General features: G+C 40.8%; 1 protein-coding gene across 2 annotated transcripts in view; it reads left to right on the top strand.

The window, feature by feature from the left end:
* Positions 1-18583, top strand: part of PCSK1 (proprotein convertase subtilisin/kexin type 1) — an 80507-nt gene that overhangs the window by 24765 nt on the left and 37159 nt on the right. The window contains exons 3-6 of one of the 2 annotated variants that reach the window (XM_073624536.1): positions 1116-1229; positions 8446-8592; positions 10117-10193; positions 15901-15927. In XM_073624536.1, the coding sequence (XP_073480637.1) occupies positions 1116-1229; positions 8446-8592; positions 10117-10193; positions 15901-15927 (365 nt within the window). The remainder of the gene's footprint in view (positions 1-1115; positions 1230-8445; positions 8593-10116; positions 10194-15900; positions 15928-18583) is intronic. The other variant, XM_073624537.1, reaches the window with a different exon arrangement.

Below are 18583 nucleotides of genomic sequence, written 5' to 3'. Positions count from 1 at the left end.
GGGCATCTATTCTTCACCTTTATCTATCTATACACAGTGAATAAATGTTATGTTCAGTTTAAATTGAATGAGGGTGTCCAAAAATTGTTCCTGTACAAGTTCCCTCTGTTGACTATGTCCATGACCGTGTAGAATGATGAGTTTGTCGGTGTACAGCTTCTTCTTCTTTATTATCCAGTCATGGGCTGGGTGGAAGGCTGTTGACTGGAGGTTTAGGAGTGTTTATGGTAATGTTTGACCATTCTTCCAGAAGCACATTTGTGAGGTTAGGAACTGATGTTGGACTAGAAGGCCTGGCTCATAGTCTCTGCTCTAATTCAGCCTAAAGATTTTATATCGGGTTGAAGTGCAAGCCAGCCTTCCCAGAAGAGTTGAAACTGTTATAGCTGCAAAGGGTGGGCCAACTCAATATTCAACCCTACAGACTTATGCCCCGTACACCCGGTCGGACATTGATCGGACATTCCGACAACAAAATCCATGGATTTTTTCCGACGGATGTTGGCTCAAACTTGTCTTGCATACACACGGTCACACAAAGTTGTCGGAAAATCCGATCGTTCTGAATGCGGTGACGTAAAACACGTACGTCGGGACTATAAACGGGGCAGTAGCCAATAGCTTTCGTCTCTTACTTTATTCTGAGCATGCGTGGCACTTTGTGCGTCGGATTTGTATACACATTTACACACATTGTATACACGGATTTGTATACACATGATCGGAATTTCCGACAACGGATTTTGTTGTCGGAAAATTTTATAGCAAGTTCTCAAACTTTGTGTGTCAGAAATTCCGATGGCAAATGTGTGATGGAGCCCACACACAGTCGTAATTTCCGACAACAAGGTCCTATCACACATTTTGCAGTAGCAGAATCACCCAGGTAAGAAAAAAACCACTGCTCCTAATAGAGTTATTTCCCACTGGCCTTGAGCACTGCTAGTGAAGGAGTGACTCTATAGGTAGAGCTAAGTGGTCTGTTAGCTATCCTGTTGCTGGCAAGTTGTCACCAACATCAAGATGGCTTTTCTAGCACTACCTTCATGAAAGCAGTTGGAAAATGTTCAGTTGTTGTAGAGTATATATCCTCATGCATTTTATGTAAATTTTAGGTCTCATGGGCAGAACAGCAGTATCTCAAGCAAAGGACTAAACGAGGCTATGTGATGAATACAGACTCAGAAGACCTTTTTAACGATCCTTTGTGGAAAAATCAGTGGTATTTGGTAGGTGCTGTTTTGAAGCCATTTAATTCCATAATAACATTTACCTAAAGTAAATACAGGGACAAGTTAACTGATGTATTCCACTACTGGTAGTGAAAGGAAATTCTGTATAAGCTTGAGTTTCAGCTTACACAGGTGTATAGATTTCCCACATAGTGTGATTGGCCCATGTCACAGGTAAATTAACAAAAACCCTTCATTTTGTAAATATTGCAATACATGTATTGCCTACAAATGTCTCTCTCCGGCTAATGCTTTTAAAAAATCTATGTTCAGTTAAAAAAAAAAAATAGGAGAGTGTACATTTAAATAAGCAGGTACACGCATCTTGGTATTTAAATGGTAGCAGTTTTTGAAAGTACATGTGAATATTTTATACCAGTTTAAAGCTAGTCAATTAATAAAGAGAAAATGACCCAAATGTACAAATGTTCCAAAGAGCAGACTTCCCATAACCTCCCTTATGAGTTGGACAACCGTATTTAGTTAAACGCTATAAGATTACATCAGAGCCATAAAATAGCTATTGCACCATTACAGTACTTAACTCTCTTAGTCTGCTGTTTTTGGAATACATCAGCTGATTTTGAAGAGTAAACTTAGTAATAGATGCATAACAGCCAACTATTAAATAATAAATCTGTACAAAAAATTTCACTTACTATACATAAATGATGCCTGAGGAAATTCAGAATGATTTAGCGACTTACTTTTACTTGGGAATAACTTATTTTCTTTAGCCTACTGAATGGATAGGTTTGCACTTTCCTTCTGGGGTGCTTTGCATCAATTCACACACATTAATGCACAATGCGTGTGTTATGCTGTGCTGTAATTCACATCCATTGGCAAGTGCATTGAAATGTGTATTCCTCTAACACAGTTGTATGAACCAAGCCAAAATAATTTTGGTTGGATTAGGGATTTAAAGAGCTAGTCCCACAAACAGGTACAGACCTGGCAGGCAAACACTTTATTCAACTACACAATGCATTAGAAACTGTTTACATCTTTGCTCAGTTAAGGGATGGCCTATTCTCTCTAATGACCGGTACATACCACTGAATGGGTGGGTGGAGGTCAGTCAGGTTGGTAAGTATTTATTTTTGAATGATGATGCTCTTTAATGTAGATAAAAACCATGGTGGATTAGCGCTAGGCACCCAGGGTACATGCTCTGGAGATTTTGGTGAGTGCCATGGGTCTGGCGATGCCACAACCTCCTGCATTTATTTTCTTTCATTTGTGTGCTTCAACAGCTGCTGGATTAAGTGCCCATCTGCCAGCACTCCCACTGACTGTCGGGCCTATAGCACAGAGCTGAGGGAAGTTCTCTGTAACTCGTCCTCAGCTCTGTTCTACAGGCCTGACAGGTGGTGGGTGAGCTGGCAGGCAGGTACAGAAGCTTGCAACTACTGAAGTACAATAAACAAAATACATGTGGAAGGTTACAGCATCTGAATCCTGAGCATTTCCCAACAAATGCAACGCAGCACCGAGGAGAGTTCATTTCATTAATGAAGAGATAACTACAAATGGGGGGAAAGGGGGGATTTTGGGACTTTAAATGAAGCCATCGCCTGATAAGGTCATGTGCTTCCATCCCTGTCAATATGAGGAAAAGGAGCAAGGAGGTGGGACTTTATGTGAAGCATGTGGTTGCAATTGAATAGAATGGTGGGTATTAAAACATTTAATATTCGGTAAACTCATAATTACATACGTTAAATTCCATAAACGTAGAAATACACACTAAATTGTGATGTCAATTTCTAAAACAGTGGTAACTGGTAATAACATGGTTATAAAGATGAATAACATGATAAGATTACAGAATCCACCAAAATTCATAATTAGATATACATACTGTATATTGCAAGATAACATCTGCATGACCTATGGCCTTTCTGATCCCTGTCACAGTAATGTGATTATGTATATATATATATATATATATATATATATATATATTGGCACAATAATCTATTAAACATGTAGTTGTATGATACATGGCATCTGGTAGCTCAACGCGTTTCGTGGCTTTATGCTGCTCATCAGGAGCAAGCACGTGATCTATCTGCAATGGGATGGGTTGTCTAAGTAAATTGGCTTGTATCAATATAGGGTAGGATAGATTGAGAACAACTCCCCTAGAAATCACTTACAAGTAAATGTGCAATTAATTGCGCAATGTCAGGGACCGTGAGCCACCCGAAAGCATCAGTGTCGGGAGCTGAGGAGGCATGTTCAGCGGCGGCACCCATCACAGACAGCACCCCAGGCAGACCCGGCACACAGAGAACTGGGTGGGTCAACTAGGTGAAACCAATGTGAAGGCTATGTGAGTTAGTAAGTAATTGACAGTGAAGACTATGCTAAAGGGAAGGGATAGTGTGTGCAGAGATGGAGACTAGTGATGATGTGACTGAACAGGAGTGAAGGTGGATGATCATGGTAAGAGGTTACCACCAAGACACCTGAAGGCAGGAGTGAGTGGGGGAACAGAGGAGTGGCGTAAATATTCAAAAGGTACCTGGTGCTGGAGGAGGGGAAGAGAGACCATGATCCAGGCTGAGACATGGAATCCTGTGTGCGAGAGAGTCCCGAGTAACCCGATCCAGCCAGGGCAGCTGCCCATAAATACGCACCGCCACAGGCCAACCCCCAACGTCACACGCATGAGCAATGTGAACGGGAGGAGGCGCCGGCACCTGGGCGGCAGTTCGCCAGGAAATTAGCGCCATCACAGCCTTACTCGGGTGCTCATGGAGATCGAGATTGGCCGCTGGCGAAGCAATGCCATGAGGACGCCGCACGTCAGGCGCGCATGGCGTGACGTCAAAGTGCAGTGACAGTGCGTCTGCCCCCAAGCGTCATGAGAGGGGGAGGGAGGGAAGGACGCCCGCAGTGTGCATCACAGCACCCAGACTAAATGAGATCCGGGCGATGCCAAAGGCCACAACACACGTCACCAAATGCACAAATGTGACGTTATATTATGCCTGATAAGTATGCAGGGGTAAATCACCAGAGTTAGATTGAGTACAAGATTACAATTGATTGAAAGAATAGAATGTTTTTTAACTGGGGAAGGCTAGCATTAGGCCACCTAAACGTAGGAATGGTTATGGAGAATAAGACCAACTAAATGCTACCATGTGCTTCCATCCCTAAATTGATAACTACAAATGGGGGGGAAATGGGGGGATTTTGGAACTTTAGATGAAGCCATGGCCTGGTAAGGTCATGTGCCTCCATTCCTGTCAATATGAGGAAAAGGAGCAAGGAGGTGGGACTTTATGTAAAGCACGTGGTTGCAATTGAATAGAATGGTGGGTATTAAAATATTTAATATCCTGTAAACACATAATTACATATGTTAAATTCCATATACATAGTAATACACACTAAATCGTGAAGAGAGGAATTTGTACTGGGGACAGTTTTATTCTGGGGGTATAATTGTATTGGAAATAATATTTGCTTGGGGAAGAAATGTAACTGACCCTTGTGCATGGTGCATTACTTACAGTATTTTTGACCCCCTTGTGTTACTTACTCTTGATCCCTGTGCCTTATGTGTTACTTATTTTTGACCCCTGCACTTTGTGCAATATGTACTTCTGGCCCTTGCACTTTGTGCATTACTTATTCTTTGATATTGCACTCTGCGCATTACTTACTATTGATACTGTACTCTGTGCGTTACTTACTCTTGATCTCTGCACTTTGTGTTGCTTATTCTTGATTCCTGTACTTTGCGCGTTATGTACTCCAAATCCCTAAACTTTGTGCAACATGCACTGCTAAACCATACACTTTGTGCAGTAAATATCCTTGTCCCCTTTGTGCTTTTTGGGGGTTATTTACTAAAGCCAAATTCACTTTGCACTACAAGTGCACTGCAAATGCACTTGAAAGTGCACCGAAAGTGCATTTAGAAGTGCCATCACTGTAGATCTGAGGGGGAGACGCAAGGAAAATAAAAAACAGCATTTTAGCTTGTACATAATTGGATGATAAAATCGGCAGTGCTTCCCCTCGTTTCAGATCTTTCCCTCAGATCTACAGCGACTGCACTTTCAAGTGCATTTTCAGTGCACTTGTAGTGCAAAGTGGATTTGCCTTTAGTAAATAATCCCCTTTGTGTTACAGTCCACAGCATTCTGTGCATTACATACTCCTGAACTTTGTGAATTACACATCCCTAGCCCCTGCATTCTTTATGCTGTATTGTACAGTATATACTCCTGACCAAAAAATGAATGGTCGTAACTAGGGATGCACCGATACCATTCTCTGTACAATGAGTACAAGTACCGATACTTTTTTTTAGTACTCTCCGATACCAATTACCGATACCTACCACAACTGTTTTGTTTTCACTTCAGCTGTCAGCAATGGTACAGCATTGAAAAGTTATTTACAAATGGAATAAATATTTTTTTTTAATTTTGCGCTTTTTCAATGTGAAATGTGTAAATATATGTTAATATATATATATATATATATATATATATATATATATGTAAAAATATTCACTAACAAAGGAAACAAAAAAAAGTTTTAATTAAGGCTAATTAGAGTAAATTAAGGGTTATTAAGGGGTTAAACAGAGGAACATTTGTTCATCCCTGATCTTCAGATGAAGAAACAGAAAGATTCAAAAAGAAACAATGTTTCTTTTTATTTTAGTGTTTCAGCGGCAATGTTATTAATAAACATCGCTGGCTGCTTTTTTTTTGACAGCTCCAATTACTGGACTTCTTTAACTCTTCAGCTGTCAACAGGGGAGACCCACTGACAGCTCACTTGTGCAAATACTCGGTATTGGTACCGATACTGATACCAATACTAGTATCGGTGCAACCCTAGTCGTAACAGCTACTGGTTGCGAAGTAGTCCTCAACTATTTAAATGTAATTCTTCTTTAAGTTAAGCTCAGAAAAAGTGTTAGCTCTCTTTTCATATTCTGTGCACAGAAAAGCAAATGTCAAACACTCACACCGAGAAGAAAACACACACTGAACTGGATGGACCTGTTTCTTTTTTCAATCCTAATAACTATGTAATGGAAGGGCTTCATTTTTTAAAAATGATTGTGCTGAGGTTTATATATGTCTGAGAGACTATCATTTGTGACACAATGTTTAAAGCATATTTTGTGGATATGTGCTATGTGTGCGTTGCATTACAGTGGTATACCCAGGGGTGCTCCAGGACTGTCACAATCCTCCTAGCAACACCCCTGATGTAAACACTACCTGAATGTGAATGACGTTAAGTCTGATAAAACACAGTGTGTGTGTGTGTGTGTGTGTGTGTGTGTGTGTGTGTGTGTGTGTGTGGGTTATTAAGATGTTAGCACACAGAATCTGGTGCAGCTGTGCATGGTAACCAATCAGCTTCTAACTGCAGCTTGTTCAATTAAAGTGGTTGTAAACCCTTTACAACCACTTTATACTACAGGCAAGCCTATAATTAGGCTTGCCTGTAGCTACACTGGATATCTCCTAAACCTGCATGGTTTAGGAGATATCCCTGTATTTGCATGTGCCGACGTCATCGGCACATGCGCACTCAAGCAAACTGAAGCAACGGCACGTACGTGCCGTTGCTTTAGTTGTACAGTGCCATTACCGGTGGCTCCTGCGCGCATGCGCGGGAGTGACGTCATCGCAGTTCCAGCCAATCACAGCACCTGAGCCGCGATACCCGGAAGTAACCCCCTGGGGAGATGTCGGCCGCCGGAGCGGTGAACGAGGACCACAGCGGGGGCTTCGATTTCAGGTAAGTAATTCATAATGAGCTAGTATGCTATGCATACTAGCTCATTATGCCTTTGTCTTGCACGTTTTTTTTTTTTAGGGTTTTCTAAAACGGGTTTACAACCACTTTATGCTTTCACATTAAAATCTAGAAACTGATTGGTTACTATGCACAGCTGCACCAGCTTTAGTTTTAGTAAATCCCCAAAAGTGTATCATTAACACTTACCTTCATTTATGTATAGATTACTTGTTTTCACCTTGTTTTCATTCTTTGATACATCTCAGTGCTGCTTGCCTCTTTGCAGACTGGCTGATTTACTAAAGGATTTGAAAATGTTCACACAATAAATTGTGTGAAGATTTACTTCAATTGTTCAGTCTAGTGAAATACCTGTTTACCTATTGCAATCGCCTCATAATTGGTTAACTAAAGTGGATATTCATATATTTTATTAGATGAACATTCTCAAATCTTTTAGTAAATCAACCTCCTTTCCTTCTGTCTTTATACATGCACTGCAGCGATGTCTGCATGGAGTATTTTAGGGCAGGGCACCCCGATGCACCTTGTTGTCGATGTGCATTGCAACACAGCAACATACTGACATGTGCTGTGGTGTGATGTGCTACCAGAAGCAGTGCATGCAACATTTTGGTGCAATCTAGTGCATTAGGCAGCCTATTCAAATAAATAGAATGGCTAAACGCAACTCAGGTTAACACAAGGCCCTACAAGATCAATCTATGCAGCAACCATCACTAGTTGTCTTAAGTATAGCGGTTTTCGAGATCCTGCCTTATTGGACATTAGCCCTGCATGTTTGAAGTGTTCTGCAGTTGGGCAAGGAATGTGGGCGAGGTGGTGCCGGAGAGGAGATTGTGGTCTTCAGTGTGTGATATTAAAACTAATAGTTTAAAGTGGTCCAAGACATTTTTTTACCTTAATTAAATTTTAATACCTTAAATGCATTCCCTGCATTAAGGTAAAAAATGTGCCAGTAGTTGTATTGCCCCCCCCCCCCCAAACACTTACCTGAATCCTTTCTTGATCCAGCGCTGTGTCTGTCTGCAGAGGCACAGCGCTTCCTCTTCTCACAAGACACAGGGGCAGCAGCAGGAGTGATTGGCTCCTGCTGTTGCCAATCAAATCCTGTGCGGAGTGAGCAGGGTGTGGGTTCAAGCCGCACTGTGTGTGTCTATGGGCGCACACAGCTTGCCTCGGAGGTACAACCGCATGAGTGCCTCCATAGTAGTTGGCTTGCTATGGGGCACTTGGAGAAGAGGATAGGAGAGCACTGGCAGGAGACTCCAGAGGCAGAGTATAATAAAAAAAAATTGTCTTTATAACCACTTAACCACTTTAACAGTTTCCCATTCATACAGGATTTTGTGTATACACTGTGAAGTGAGATACCCCTTTGTAATTCTTGTTCTTATGTTCACAGAGAGACACAAGAGTCAACCCAAAGTTGCCAAAGCTGGATTTACATGTCATACCAGTCTGGAGAAAGGGAATAACTGGCAAAGGCAGTGTTGTAACCGTTCTTGATGATGGTCTGGAATGGAACCATACAGATATCTATGTAAACTATGTATGTTTAAATTTCTAATTATATTATTTACTATCTGTTACTTTCTCTGACTTTGGTGAAAGATGTGTGAAAAAAAGAAAATTTCATGTTAAAATTTCTTAGGGTCCTAGGTTGACCACACTCACTTAACACACTGTATCCGTGAAGGAACAGTGTTGTCACCCTAGGCCAGAAAGTGTATTAGGGCTACAGAGCACTCTCTCCTTATCTCCACAGCATAAGCAGGGGTGTTCTGTAGTACACACACACAGGTAAACCTATATCATATGTATAATCAGTGACGGCCTGTCCATATAGGGTGCAGGGGCGCCGCACCCCTAATCCATGCGCCCGGCCCCTAAATGGCTTCAAAAAAGGGTGGGCTTTGGGGGCAGAGCACTTCCCCCTGAGCCCACCCAATTGTGTGACAAAAGTGAATTAATATTCGCTATTGTCTTCCTGATTCTCCTCCCGGCCAATGTCCTGAGACCCGACGGGGGGGGTGCGGGTATCATCTACTGTGATACAGCTTCCCGATCCTGTACGACACAACTCCCTGGTTCTCCTCTGTGCAGCTCCACAATCTGCTCTGCCAACAGCAATGATGTGATCACACAATGATGTGAGCTCTGTGTGTGCCTGCAGAGGCTGGAGCGATTTGTACTGGTAGGGATGGGGGTGTGTGGCCGGTGGATTGTTTGCCGCCCCCCCCCCCAAAAAATATAGCACCAGCAGCCACTGTGTATAATATATAACTTAATACTTTCACCTGCATATTTAACAGACCAAAAGGAGCAAATAAGATAAGTTCATTTTTAGGATTTACGTACAATTTAATCCCACATTTACAAAGGTGGCTATTAGAGGAAAATGTAAAAAGGAAAAAGTATCAGTTTGTTGAGGCCCCTTTCACACGATCAGACAGTTCAGGTCTGCCTGTCAGTTTTGACGGCGGACCTGAACGGGCGCTCCATGTTTGCCTATGGAGCGACGGATGTCAGCGGAGACATGTCCGCTGACATCCGACCCCTGTCCGATCCGCTAAAAGCAGACGGATGGCCCTACGTCCAGGTCTGTCGCTGGCAGATCGGATCGGGTGAGATCTGATGAAAACGGACATGCTGTCCGTTTTCGTCCGATCCCTCCATAGGCGGCAGCAGCGCCTGACAAGCCCCTCCCCGCTCAGTGATCAGAGAAGGACCTGTCATCCGCCGGCTCAGCGGAGATCAACGGAGAGATCTCCCGCTGAGCCGGCGGACCGAGGCAGGCTCCGTGGAAACGGAGTCCGCCTCGTGTGAATGAGGGCTAAGCCTTGCACTCTGCTTCCTAAGGCATTATTTATCTTCCATTATAGGTACAGTTCTCACAGACAAGGGATTGTAGATCGCTATAAGAATGTACATCAAATTTTACCCTAATTTTCATTTTTCTGGAAAGCAAATTGCATTGGATAAAGTGGAGGCTCAGTTTTGGCCACTGAGTAGACTGGAATGCAATGTGGAGGTTACGCTTTATATTATCCTAACTTGATGCTTTGTATTTCAGGATCCAGAAGCAAGTTATGACTTTAATGATAATGACAAAGACCCGTTCCCAAGATATGACATTACAAATGAGAACAAGTGAGTATCCATAGTAACACTCATTACGTTGTTCCGCAACCTTCTGCAACCAACAGGCTAATTCAAAGAGCAATTTGTAACATTTAAAACTATACATATGCCTGTTCAACCCACAAAAATGTAAATGGTTCTTTTTTGGCATTGTTGCTATTTCAAACTGATTTTTTTATTTGTCATTTATAGCCACATTTCTCTGCTTTGTTCAAATTTGTAGCCCTTGTGGTGGTAATCACTGAGAAACAAAGTAAGAAAAATATATTTACAAGGACACTGTAATCAATAACAATGTGTTTTAAGCCTCTGTCAGTTTTTTTTTTTTAAAGAGCATTTTGATGTTGGTGATCTATTGGCTGCTCGTGATTATGGCAATGCAACAGATCATTAACACACACTGACACAAGCTCAAAACCTATTTCTTCTAAGGTGAATGATGAATTTGATTTCTAAGCTAAACAGTATTCTTCTAAATGACTTCTCAACATTGGTTAGTTTCGGTCAATAGGGCATAAATATAGGAAACAAGATAACTGAACCTTCCTGCCCCACAATATTAAATTATAAGTCCAATTTTTACACCATTAATAAAAGAGGGGAAGTTTTACATTCATTTCATAAACATGTAAAGAAGGAACTCATTTTGTTGGCTGAAACAAGACACTAATACTAGTTTCTACAATATGATGGAACAAGAGAGAGGCTTGATGACCTTTAAGGGAGAACCCAGATGTCATCATTAAGTAGCTGATAAGGGAGAAGAAGTTGTGGTGTTAAATTTGAATGATTACCAGAAGGCCCTTAGACAACTTGCAGATAATAAAATCCAACATTTTTTTAAAAATAGTGACCCTACTGCATCTTTCAAGAAAGAGATGGATACATTTGTTAAATTTTAAGTATCCACGGGAATTATGGACAAAGATTTAGCAGAAATTAGTATCTGCCTTTTCTGTGACCCCCATATTTTATCATCTCCCAAAGGTGTACAAGGGGTCCCTACTACTGGTTGGCTGACCTATTGTCCTTAGCAACAGATCCCTTTGTAAACATTTGGGCAATTTGATGGTCAGGTTCCTTCAACCTTTGGTGTGGAAATCACTTTCCTACCTAAGGAATGCAAAACATTATAAAAAAAAATAACTAAAAAACAGAAATGAAATGTTAACCTTAAATGGTTGATGTGGTGTCTCAGAGCTTTACACTCATATATCCCTCATATGCATGGTGCGTTACCCCTGTAAGAGCCGCTACATAGATGCCCAGGGTTTCTTTTTCCAGTAGTTTTCTTGACGTACAATTATTCTTTGTTGGATGGGCGTAGGTATCTCCATAAGTGCGACTCTTCTAGTGGGAATAAGTTTTCCCCCAACATACGCTAACCTATACATGGGTTGGTGGGAAGGGTGTCACATTTTTCACACAGGATACTCAGTTATCTAGAATTGATATTACATGGATCCTGCATGGATCATAAGATCTGTATACAATCCTATCTTATGTCAATTAAAAAAAAAAATATTTGCTTTACACAAAATCATTATCCACCTCATGTAATCAGAGTCATACCCAAGGAATAATTCTTAAAGGCTCAATGTAATTGCTCCACATTAGAAGGCTTTAAAAAAGAAGCAAAATAAATTAAAACTAGAAAAAGTGAATATCTATACTTACTGAAAATTTCCTTTCCTGACTAAACTCCATGGCATTAGAAATGGGTAGTCCCCACCTCCAGTGCTACCCCATAGGAAATTTTTTAATAAATTAACACACCTTCATCTCAAACAGGGTAATGCGAGATGAAGGTGTTTCCTGAAGACCAGGATGCTGCCCTACAGATGGTTTCTGGAGACACTTGAAAAGCTGCCGCCCAGAAAGTTGGGAGACTTCTGCTAGAGTGTGTGGTCACTTCTTTAAATGAAGGCAAATGCTTTGCTTTATAAGCCAGGATAATAGCAGAAACAATCTAGGAGGCAGTCGCCTAATGAAGACTGGCTTCCCTTTGTTCCCACCTGAAGGCAAGTAAAGAAGTCATCTTCTGTAGCCTCCAGGTAAGCTTGCAAAGTCCTTCCTATGCCCTGCAGGTGAACTTGACTGGTCGTGTTGACCTAGAAGTACTAATTCCTGATTTAGTTGAAAGAAAGAAACCCTCAGAATAAAAGACTGTAAATGCACCATCAACACCTTGTCTGGATAATTAGAGAAACAATATTGTTTTTTTACAGCTTGGGGCTCCAATCTCTGAAACCCTCCTAGTGCAGTAAACTGCTAAGAGAAAGTCATTCTTGCGTGTAAGGTCTCTTATTGAGCAATATTCACACAAGGTAAACTTTGAGAAGTAAAGCAGGTCCAACACAAGCAGAATATTTAAATTAAGGGACAAAGGCACAAAGATGTTTGGCTGCTTTTAAAAACAATTAATTTCTTAGTAGCCTTTTGCTTGGAAGTAAAGGTGGGAAGAGATAAAATCTGAACTTTCCATAATTTAACACGTTGGTCTTTATCCATGCCCTTCTGGAGGAATTCCAGGACATGGAATATCCTGGGCTTTTCTGGTGAAAGAGGGATAATGGAGACAAAATTTACAAATTTCTCAGGGATTCCATTGTAAATTCAATTTTACTTGCTTTACTAGAAAAAAGAGTGGAAATTACCCTGGATGATTCCCTATGTCCAATAAAGCTCCAAAATAGGGGGGCTTGGGGAAAATCGGCCAGTTGGCACCCCCCTCGTTCCCCACTCTCACAACTGGGGAAAAACCTGCCTCCGATGTTCAGATCCCAACATCGACAGGCTCTGCTGAGGCTTCCCTGCTAACTGCTCTGCAGCAAGTGCCTAAGATGATAGATCCCCTGGGCACTGCCGCAAACATTAGGAATACCCTATCTTCTGCCATAGCTGACCTGCGGGCAGACCTGGGTACAGTGACTGAGAGACTTACTACTGCTGAGCAGTCTGTCCAGCACCATGAGAGAGCCATTACTGACCTACAGCGGATCCCAATCCACTATAACCGCCATCTTATAGAGATGCAGCGTCACATAGAGGACCTCGACAATAGAGGTCATAGACAGAATCCCTGTGTGAGAAGCATCCCTGAATCTTCTGGAGAGACCTCCTGATACCTTGGTGCTCTTTGAATGGGTGCAAAGGGTTCTGCGACCATGCTGGGAGGGGGGATGCCCCAAGGGACATAGTTCGCTGTTTTGTGGACTTTCAGCTTAAAGGAGGAGGTTTGCACACGCCCCACTCTCAGAAATAGTTCACTTTCAATGGCTCTGGTGTCCAGGTCTTCCAGGGTCTCTCCGCTGTCACCTTGCATAACTGCAGAGCCTTACGACTGCTCCTGGCTGCCCTGCTACTTGTGTTTTTCCATTTAGCCTGTCTGCCACTTACCAGGGCAAGACAACGGTACTTCGTTCTCCGGAGGATCTTCACCATTTCTGCACAGTGCTGCACCTGCCTGAGGTATCGGTTCCAGAGTGGTACCAGGTGTTTTGGCTATCTGATAGCTTTCACATGGATCTCTGAGTGGCTCCCCAGGCATCAAGACTCTTCCAGCTCATCCTGATGGTGTGCGGATTCCCCTGATTAGAGCCAAATGACAGAATCCTGAAGGCTTTGAAAGATGCTGTACTTTATCTTGCCATTCAGTTGCATTACCCATGTATAGCAGGATGGAGAGTAGGCAGCTAAGTTCCTGCAATCTTGTTTTTTTTTTTTTTTCTGCCTGCTCTTGCCTCCCCAGTTTCCTGGCTTCAACTTGGAGTCTGGACTTAGAGGACTTGTGTTTACTTGGTTTCCTATGATATCACTCAAATGCCAGTTTTGTTGTACATGTTTTATTCTTTTATTATTGGGCTTTAGCTAAATTCCCTGAGTCTTGGGGGGGGGGGCTGAAGGCTTGCAGGGTATGGTCTCCCATAGGGGTTTCCCTTGTCTTGTCCTGGCTGACTTTTCATCTTGCCAGACATTTACCCCAACACGGCTAGTTTTTCTGTATCTTCCCCTCAGACAGCGCCCCTTGACCCATCTGCATGGTATTAGCTTTATGGGCCTCCTGGGTTATCGGGGACGTATGCTCCTTCCCTTGAGGGTGCGTCTGATTCCCCATTATAGACACCTTAAGCTAGTTGCGATGTCTCCTGCAAGTGCCCCTTTCCTGGGACTGAGGTCCTAGTGGTTTAGTCAGGTTAAGGACTATGGGGTCTTAGTTGGTTGGGCTTTTATCCTTTGACAGGTGTGCTCCCCTTTAGACATGTGCAGAACGAAAAAAAAAATTGTTTTGATTTGTTATTTACATAAATTTGTTTAGTCAAATTTGTTTAATTCATTTTTGGAATTTGTTTTGTTTATTCAATCTTGATTTGATTTGAACTTTCCGAATTCTGTCGAATTGAACTCAATTTGACTGAATTTGAAAAATTTGAATCGATTCAAATTCCATTTGAAATTTAATTTATTCTTTTCGAGATTTGAATTTTGGAAGATAATTATATTCTTTCTATTCCAATCTATTTTGTTGTTTTTTTCTATTCTATTCTTTTCTACTCAAATTCAAAATTATTCTATTCAAAATTTGAAATTCAGAAAATGGTTATATTGTTATATTCATTCTATTATATTGGTTTTTCTATTCTATTATATTCTATTCTAATCTATTCTTTTCAATTTGAATTTATTCCATTTGAATTTTGGGAAATGGTTATATTCTTTCTATTCTATTTTTTTTTTTAATTCTTTTCTATTCTTTTATTTTCTATTCTATTCTTTTCTATTCTATTCAAATTTGAATTTATTTTATTCGAATTTCAGAAGAAGGTTATATTTTCTATCTTATTCTTTTTATGTCTATAATTTTTTAAAATTTTTTTCTTTTCTATTCTTTTTTATTCTATTATTTTCTTTTTAAATATATTCTATTTGAAATTTGAATTTCAGAAGATGGTTATATTCTTTCTGTTTTATTCTATTCTATTCTTTTTTATTCTATTATATTCCTAATTTTTTTTTATTCTAGTTCATTCTGTTCTTTTATTCTATTCCTTTATTTTCTATGATATCCATTTATTTTCTATTCTATTTTGTCAATACTTTTATTTTTTATTCTGTTCTGTTTTACTATATTATATTATGTTCATTTATTTTCTATTCTATTATTTTCTATTCTATTCCATTATTTTATTCTCTATTTTTTCTCTTCGGAAACTCAAATTCAATTCAAAAACGATTCAAATTTGATCCAAATTCAATTTGAAAACTATTCAAATTTCACCTGAAAATTTGTTTCGTTATTTCGGATTAGTTTAAATGCATTACTATTGTAATTCGGAAATTCGGATACATCCGAATAATGAAAAATGTGTCCGAATTTCAATTCGGAACGAAACAAACCCTTCTTTCTTTTAGTGGGCAAGGACTGTGTACGTAAGAGTGGGAAGGTCAGGGGTAGCAGAGGGATCTCTCGTCTCCAGGGGGTTTATGGTCATACATAAGACTTTCTTGATGCTTTATTTAGTGGAATTGGGGTGTTCTGGAGTTTCTCTTCCCCGCACTTCAGTTTTCCTGTTTGGGGCATGAAGAACTGCCCTACCACTGACCTTTAGTTTTCCTGTAGGATATTTTATTTTGCTGTACTATAAGCCTTGATTTGAGTAGATATCATGAACCTTTTGTCGTCTTTGTTAACTAAGGTTCTTTCTAATCCCCACAGGACGTCAACAAGACGATATTTTCGGCGGTGAGTATTACTCCCCCGGCAGACTAGACTCTTGGTCACGCTTTTTCTGTGTTCCCCCTTCAGCAGAGGCTTGAATACTCTGCTGTCCCTCCCTGAGGTGAGGCCATTATTTTAGTCTTTTCTAATTGAGGGTCCCGCGTCTTTTTTGTTTCCTATAGCAGTACCCTCTCTGGGTTGTTATTGAGGGCTTGTTCCCTCGGTTTTGTTTTAATATTTTTTTCCTGTCTTTCTTTTTCTCCCTCTTCTTACTCACTTACCTTTCTTTTTTCGTGTTTGTCCGCTTTGCTTTCTTTTTTTTCTTGCTATGGTGGGTTTGTGGCGGCGGGGGGTTGGTGTTGTGGGCGACTCTTCCCCCATCTCGTCGTGCCTTTTCCAACAGCAATTCTTGGCGTGAGCTTTGAATGGTGTACTTCGGCATTGTGCCCTTTTGCGTCCATGGGGGTCACCTCAGAGTGAAACTGGCTCTCAAACCTGGAAATTTGTATCCCTTAATGCGAAGGGGCTGAATACAAGGAAAAAGCGTTCCCTCTTATTCCATGAGCTGTTTAAACACAATGCTAGCATTGCCTTCGTACAAGAGACACACTTTCATGTAAACCACATTCCTAAATTATAGAACCATAATTTTCCGGTGGGTTACCACTCTACGAACAGCTAAGCTAAAACTAAGAGAGTGTCCATCCTGTTCTCACATACCGTTTCAGCTTCTGCATCAATGCTCAGACCCTGAAGGGAGGTATCTATTTCTTAAAGGCACTTTCTTATTTAGGGTAAGCCAGTTACATTTGCAAGCATATACAGCCCTAATGTTGGCCAGGTACCTTTCATGCGACAGGTCAGTGAGATTGTACGGGATTGTTCTCAAGGTATCCTGGTAATGGTATCCTGGTAAAGGGTATAGATTTTTTACCACTTCCTTACTGCACTATAGCTGAATGACGGCTACAGAGTGGCTCTCTAGTTCTGGGAGGACGCCCATGGATGTCCTCCCAGAACAACACTCCGTGCAGCCTCATCAGTGCCTCCTCATCTGTGCCACCTATCAGTGTCCATCAGTGCAGCTTATCAGTGCCCATCAGTGCAGCTTCATCAGTGAAGGAGAAAAATAAATTATTTGCAAAATAACTCTATCTGTTCCCAAAAAAATATGCTTATGCTACAAATTGCATATGGGTACAGTGTTGCATGACTGTGTGATTGTCATTCAAAGTGAGACCGCATTAAAAGCTGAAAATTGGCCTGGTTAGGAAGGGGGTATAAGTGTCCAGTAAGCAAGTAGTTAACCTCCCATTGTATGAATAGAGATGCCTCATATGTGGGACTTTCAGCGGCAACAAAAAATAAGTAAATAACTTGTGTCTTACAATAGAATCTAACATTTTTACAAAAAACTTTATTCACATCATAGATTATAAAAAACTCATTACATAATGTTTAAAAGGGATGGCTATTTTCCATAAAGCTTGTATTTGCACAGTATACTCAAATTTCCATTAGAACCCGTTGCTGGATACCTCGAATGGTGGGTCTACAGTTCCTTACAGAGCCCTATGGGCAATTAAAAAATGTCTGACTGATTTACTGTACACCTTTATGACCCCTGGCGGTCTCTGTTTCCAGCCGTAAAGGATTTTACATTTTCCCTCCCGCCGCACAATAAGTATTCTAGAATTGACTTCTTTTTCCTTTCCAAACCAGACTTTGCATATCTAGGGAAGGCGACAATCGAGCCACTAAGAAATGACAGTAGTTCCACGCTTGGGAAAAAAGAAGAAAGAACTGTAGCCCCCCTAACACTGAATATCACCTAGGTGAAATTCAAATCAACAATTGAACTAAAAAAAGGGAATTGGCGCTGTTCGGCTATATGTGCATTAAATGTTGTTCCTGAATAAATACATATAAAAAAATAAAAAATATTTTATATACATGAAAATAAATTATTATTAAGTGCAACCAATGTGCTCATAGGAGCTAAAAAATGTATATATGCAGAAGCTCCACCAACCAATGCTATGCTTTAAAGTGCAATGTGCTACAAAATATATATATGTGTGTGTGTGTGTGTGTACCCAAAATCACTAAATATTCCAAGTGTAATGAAAAATCTTTGGTACAAACTTGTAAACCATTAGAATAAAATCCCCAACATAAATACGTGAAAAGTCCAATTCATAAACCAAGTAATAAAAAATAAAATATAAAAAACAGTGCTAAAAAAAGTCTATTGATATGATGAAAAACAAAGTCCCAAAAATTTGTGTGCAGAAAAAATTCCTTGAATGTGTCCCTCTGATGGAAAGACTGTAATCTCAGTGCAGCAGGTGTTTCCCGTCTTCCACTACACCCCCACTCGTGCCCTCACTCACCGGACTGCCCAACCCCTGCAGGGGTGAAAGGTATGCAGACACAATCCAGCGATGATGAACCCGGGAAACGGTCCTCAGCCCAGTGGTGTTAATCCTTCTCCGATGTTGCGATGTCCCCAACATAAAACATCTCGTTGCGCTCCTGTACTACTGTTACAACCTCAGTGGTCCCCAAGCCAGGGCTGTAAGAGCGGTCTCCTTCTACAGTTGGGCTCTGATACCAAGTCCTGGTTTGGGGACCACTGAGCCCTGGCTTGGGGATCACTGAGGTTGTAACAGTAGTACAG

The sequence above is a fragment of the Aquarana catesbeiana genome, linkage group LG01 (assembly GCF_042186555.1).
Source record: "Aquarana catesbeiana isolate 2022-GZ linkage group LG01, ASM4218655v1, whole genome shotgun sequence".
Lineage (NCBI taxonomy): Eukaryota > Metazoa > Chordata > Amphibia > Anura > Ranidae > Aquarana > Aquarana catesbeiana.
The sequence above is the reverse complement of the archived record's forward strand: the minus strand, read 5'-3'. Positions and strand labels throughout refer to the sequence as shown.